This window comes from Penicillium paradoxum (assembly GCF_028828445.1).
Source record: "Penicillium paradoxum strain IBT 22861 chromosome Unknown utg000006l_segment0_segment0, whole genome shotgun sequence".
Lineage (NCBI taxonomy): Eukaryota > Fungi > Ascomycota > Eurotiomycetes > Eurotiales > Aspergillaceae > Penicillium > Penicillium paradoxum.
In genome coordinates this window covers 999,269-1,005,531 of record NW_026643184.1, presented here as the reverse complement: position 1 = coordinate 1,005,531, position 6,263 = coordinate 999,269, and the positions used below count along the sequence as shown (strand labels likewise).

The window sequence follows — 6,263 nt, the reverse complement described above, 5'->3', positions numbered from 1 at the left end:
CGCATTGGGTATAGGTGATAATCAATCTTCGTGATCCCGTTTTCGCTTCCTGGTCTGGACACAGAGATGACGGTGACCAGAGCAGGAGAGGAAATGTTTGGATTTGGAGTTCAATTCGCCTGCCTTTGGCGCTTGGGGACTTCCTGCAAAACTGCAAGTTCCCAATTTCAAATCGCCGGCGATCATAGAGAGAGAGAGAGAGAGAGAAGGAAATGGTCGTACAGTACGTAAGACGTAACGGACGAGGAAATTCGTAAATAATAATACACGGGCGATTGGTGCCATTTTTCGGGTGGCTGTTGACCAAAGAATGCAACAAAGATAATGGGCCTCTGTTGGGACTCTAGCGGCCGAACTGAGACCATACGGTGCTCAGCCAGCCAGCGGGGATACCGATCTCCGAAGGCGCGAGCATGGATAGCTGGCCCCACTCGCATCCATCCAGGAAGGCGAGAACATCGTCTCCCCCAAGGCTTGTTGATAGCAAGTTTGAGTCAGGGACTTCAGTTGAAGTCAGAGGAGGGGAAGGGGCCAGTTGAGTGACGGATCCTGGTGGAGGCAGGACAGGAATGGTGTGTGGGGTGGTTGAGTTGATGGGAGGAAGAGATTGGGAATATGGCGGAGGAGGAGCCTGTGGACGGGTTGGAAGCCAGGAGTTGATGGGATTTAGGCGGTTGCTTGTCGCCGTCAAATACTGAGATGGGGACTGTGTAGTTGTTGATAGAGACGGTAGGCTGGAAGGCAGGCCCGGGGAGGAACTGGGGTAGATGGGGCCATCGGGGTGGTGTTGCTGGAGAGATGGGAGGGAATAGGGAGATGCCGATGGCATTGGCCGGCTGTTGGGAAGTGGGAGGCTAGGGCGGCGATCACCATCGTGTCCGGGTAAGGGCAGACCTGGGCTGTTGACCGGCACCCACGACTCGCGACGACCACCAGCACCATCGGGCATCTGGTCACTGGGATCACCGGTTTCACTCCTGACGGCATTACTTCCAGCATCACTAAGATTGGTGCGCTCATAGAGAGACTCGCCACCTGCGGGCACTGCAATACCATCCTCGTCCATCCCGGACTCTGTCAGTTGGTCCTCAATGCTTCCGAAATCAAGGAAGAGCTTTTCAAGCAACTTGAATTCCTCTAGGCCGCCACCAGAGCCGCCTTCGCGAAGAGGGCGAGTCCCATTGGGGATGTGATCAGAGGCATCCGACATGCTGTCCAGGCGATTCCGCGAGAAACGGCGGAACTCACGCTTGACTTTCGAGAAATAACTGTGAAGCCGGTTCAGGGTACGGAACCAACCCATAGCCATCCGCAGACGGGGTCGCATCTCTCGCATGATATCCAAGGCTTTACGGGCTTGTGTAGCACCAAGCTGGTGGCTATCATGACTGGCAGGTGGCGGCTTGGTTCCCATCAATCCATCGGGATCCATGTGTGGGAAATGCGTCCCGTAAACACCGATGAACGCGGCATTGTAGATAGCAAATCCGACCAAAGGGTTTTCCACGAGAGCACCGCGAGCTTGGCAGGTGGCCACGAGATCAATCATTTGCCGCGCGGCCTTGAAAAGCTCACGAGCACTATCCCGCCAGAAACCTTCGGGTGGTGTGTTGGACTTGTCGCCAGGGAACAGTGGCTCGTCCAATGGGCCAAGTGGCTCATTGCACCGGAGAGGCAGGAATGGAATATAGGCCCGGTGAAGGACAATGACAGATAGGAAGTAGACAACATGCATCACGGTATATGAGGCCAACGTGGTCTTGTACATGATGTGCGTGTCGGTATTTCGCAATGAATATTGCAGATTGCGAGAGAGACTATCCTGGAACTCGTTCAACTGCAGACGAAGCGATGCGAAGCGAGATTCAGGATGCCAGGGAGGGTATTGCTCCGTGCGACGACCGCCAGCACAAGACCACTTGGCGATGCTTCCCCAAATACGGGTGATGCGAATCACTCGGCTCAGTACCGACTCCTCTGCACCAACCTCCCACCGATCAATGTCCTCTTCGCTCGAGTCCTTGCGACGCGAGACAGGCGACCAGGACTTGCCATCCGGGGTGCCATTGGATGCGGCGTGCTTTTCATCGCCAAATCCACCTATACTCTGACGAATGCTCGGTATTTGCATGCTTTGGGAACCGAAGCTCTGGGGTCGCCGAACGGTCGGCTCATTGAGTCGGGCCGTCCTTACTCGCTCGCCAAAAGCAAAAGCATTGTCGCTTGGGAGCTGGATCCCGAGTTCCTTGACACGGATCATTCGTGGTCGGTACTTCCCGCTGCTAAGACAGCGATCGAGAATGAAACAAGCCCAGAAAGTCCGGCGTTTGGTCTCTTGAGCAATAATATCATCAGAGGTTGGCTCTCTAGGCTCTACACGACGAGGCACACCAAAATGATCAGCCTCGGTTTTCAAGCCGGGAGACGAACGCGAGGGATCCCTTGCCGGGAATTCATTTTCAAGTTCAAATGGTAGACCCATGGCCTGTGCAAGCCGGATGGCCATGCCCACATAGACCCAGGCACTCTTGCCTCGACACATCCCCCACTCGTGCAATGCGAGCATCAATAGAGCCTGTACGCGCGCAAGATCAGGCTGCACGAGACAAACACCATCTAAGCCGGCCAGCCGGCTGCGAAGGGCCGCCGCATAATATTCCGATGCAGCAAGGGGATTTGAGGAATGAGTGGGCGAAGCTGGGGCGTGGGCCGCAGCCAACGGAGGGTGGAACCGAGCGGTCAAGGCCAATACACCGAGCGGAATCAACGCAGAAGATGGGTCAGTCTTATGCGCGGGATTTCGGGGATCTTGTCCGTCGAGAGTCGCAGGTGGTGCAGCGGGAGATGAAAGCTGTCGAATTTGGCCGAGGAAGGTAGCGGGATGTAAGAAGGGTAGAAGAGTCGCGAAATGCGATTGGAAGAGATCGAAGACAGCCTCCCAGACCTTTGTCGTAAGTATTGAGGAATCAAGTGCATCCACACCGAGCTTGGAACCAGTCGCAGAGCCGGGGATGCCCACTGGCCTGCGCGAACGATGTCGTTTCGGGCCGTCCCAATCGCCATTGCGATCCTCGCCATCTGCCAGGGCTGCCAGATCTCGTTTGGCGCCGCTTACTCCGATTGCTGGGGTTGGATACACGCATTCGCGTCCGGATGATTCGCAGGCGCGGCATGTGGTGTCGATGCCGGCATTGACGCACTTAATTTTACTGCGCCGGCATCGAGCGCAAGCGATGCTAGACCGCATGATATATTGGACAGACCCGAGGCCTGCGATTATGCGACGATTCGATTTGTGTCAATCGCGATTCGCCCATTTACTGTCCAGTGTAAGCTGTAGTTTTGGGAATGATGACAGTCGGTTTCTATACAGTTAGCATTGGATATGCCGAACGGGACGAGTCAGACATACTTCAAAGTGTGAGCAAGATGTAAGAAACGGCCAAGGGAGAGGGAAGAAGAAGACGCGGAATTGGCGGAGTGTGGGGGAAACTCAAAGAGTCGGGGCACCGGACCGGAAAGAAGAAACAAGTCGGAAGGGAACGGGGGGGGGGTGTCTCCGGGAAAAATCAGAAGAATCACGAAAAACGAAAAAAAAAAAATAAAGAGGAGCCGAAAGCCAGAAGAATTGCGGAGAGCCCAAGGTATGCAAGGACGCGCTTTTTTCTGGAGTTGTGGAGTCCCCCAGTTTCCGGCTGCCGAGTTACGTAGTTTCACTTGACCGTCGATTATATGTTATAGCACTATACTCCCTACTCAATATCCTCTCTTTCTACACTTCCAACTCCAAAGTACTCCTCGGGACGGGAGCCCCAGGGCCTGAGCGGCCTTAATACCATATACCACCCCATTCTTCTGATCTCATGATCGTCATCTCGCATCTCTACCCGACTCGGGCTCAGCTCACGGTCCGAAGAAAAAGAAAAAAAAAAAGGTGGAACAGGTGGAACAGATGAAATAATTCTGGTCTGTCATGTAGGACATTTTGTCTTTGCTACCGGTCCAGATCCAGATTAAAAGGCACTCGGACTGGCTGGAATAACAATGTCCATCCACTCGCCGGCCGATTGTCCTCCGGTTATTTTCCGGCCCTTTTTCCCCCCCCTTCGATCTGGGGCCGTGAGGATAGTCAGTAAATCTGGGGGATCGGTGGGTTTGGGCACATCATATCGTCCTGGTTCCATGGCCTAGGCCTGTAGGTACACGGATACAGAGGTACATAGGTACATAGGTACGGAGGACCCAAACAAGCCTAAGCATCATTCGAGGGAATGTCCAGGTCTACCCCGTGTTGGCAGCTGATGTCCGATCGGCATTTGTCTGGGCGGCAATCCATACACCGTCTCTTCCCGCCTCGGGAACACCAGAATGGGTAAGCGGCAGAGAGAACGGCTCTGGGGAAAGCGAGTGTAGGTGCGCAGAAGGGGGCCAATTCTCGGAGAGTACAACGAGAACCCCAAGACTTGGGAGTCATACCGGTAGAAACGAAACGGACAACTCCACAGAAGGGACGGTGGATCGGACCATAAGGTTGTCTTCCACATGGGCTTTCCAAGAGGGGTATCTCGGGCCATTTGAGATTCCTCGGGTATAGCCTCGTCCCAGGACATGGATGTGCCTACCATCCATGCAGCCTATAGGAGGATCAATCCGGGGGAGAAGGGGTCGATGCCATCCAATTGATGGCGTCCAAGACCAGTCCCCGGTCGGGGGCTCCCCGCAAAGAAGCGAGATCCTAGATCCTCAAAGTTACATTGACAACTCGCTTACTCCGTACTCCGTACTCCGTGCCCTGCTAGAGTGATTGGCGTCGGCTGTGACCTTTCACACCTCCCGTATTGGACCGCCTCCGTGTGACACCCCGACACGGTGGGCAGTTGACGTTCTTGTTCTGTCACCTTGGCTCTTGCCACCGTCACAAGATTCGGGGATGGGATCAGGTCGCTCGGCAGAGGGTCGAACGAGACGCCATCCCCCCGAGGTACACGCAATGTTCACGGAATGGCGAATTGGACCGACCCAGCTCACCCTTTGATCTGCTTGCATCCTTTCCGCTCCCATATTAATCCGTCCCACACGGTTGTACAAGTGCAAACAACCCGAGGCCGACTGCATCGGCGATCAGAGGCCTTGTTTCACTCCCTTACAGTGGCTACGGGTCCAGACTCTGTTTGGTGTACGGAGGATGTTTTGTGGATGCTGTACTTACCTGGGAGAAAGGTGTTCCGAGGTCCAATCTGTATACACATGCTTTTTTAGAGCACAAGAATGTTCGGAAAAGATCATACACCGAGTTTTTCCCTCCCCCCACGGTCACATTTCGGCCCCATCCGATACAGCGATTGGACCGCAACCTCCGAGGCGCCAGCGATTGGACCCCGGATATCCCCGCATTTACTTTGTGTTAGGTAAGTCGGAGCAGTTGACTTTTCGGCATTCTGGTGTTGAGAGGGTTTGGCGGTTTGGCGACTTTGCGGTTTTGTTGTATCTCGATATTACCTAGGCTCAGGGCACCAATCGTCATGTGCCCAGTGGCTACTCCTCGTATCCTTGTCGTCCGTTCTCCCGTATAAATTTCCGGCCTCCTTGGCTCTTGACAGTGGCAAAGCTTAAACGGGAAATTTGGACTTCGAACATGATTGACAAACATACGACCTCGTAGTACCACTGCTACTCCGTACTGTACGTTGTATTTTCCCCGAGCGTTGTCTCCCGTACTCTCCGTACTCTCCGTACTCCGTACGGAGTACGGAAGATGTACATATTTCAATTCCTTGGCTCGCAACCCACACTAGGACCCGTAGGGCCTCTCAGCTGACAAGATTAATAAAAGAAACTCCCTTCTTTGTTCCCCGTCTCTTTTCTTTCCCGTCTGGCTCAGTTAACCGAACCCTCGCTTTCGAAATTATCCGATCAGGAATGCCGTGCCGCGCTCCGAATTACCGTGGTTTGTCTGGTTTGTCTGGTTTGTCTGGCCAAGGTCCAATACACACTACGGAGCCCGTATGGAGTACATGGCTTGTTCCCAAAGCCGACGGGGTCAGCTCCTCTTTTGTTTGGGTGTTATTTGGTGTTATTTGGTTTTGGTGGTTTTGAATTTGATTAATTTCGTTTCTAATATGTACATACTCCGTACGTCCTTTCTCTTAACTTTTTCGGTGCCCGTTTTGACCCTTCACGGCGCGGAGCACTTCCCGACCCCATTTAATTTATCTCACGTGGCTGACGCTCGTACCTACGCAATGATATCATGATCATGACAT

At 53.7% G+C, this 6,263-nt stretch overlaps 1 protein-coding gene across 1 annotated transcript; it reads right to left on the bottom strand.

Annotated features, from left to right (window-relative positions):
- Nucleotides 1–343: 343 nt before the first annotated feature.
- On the bottom strand, nucleotides 344–3,247 carry N7457_006846 (putative C6 transcription factor; the record flags this gene model as incomplete). Its single annotated transcript, XM_057177889.1, has 1 exon — nucleotides 344–3,247. The coding sequence occupies one exon, from the start codon at nucleotides 3,245–3,247 to the stop codon at nucleotides 344–346; it is 2,904 nt and encodes a 967-aa protein (XP_057029633.1).
- Nucleotides 3,248–6,263: the final 3,016 nt, after the last annotated feature.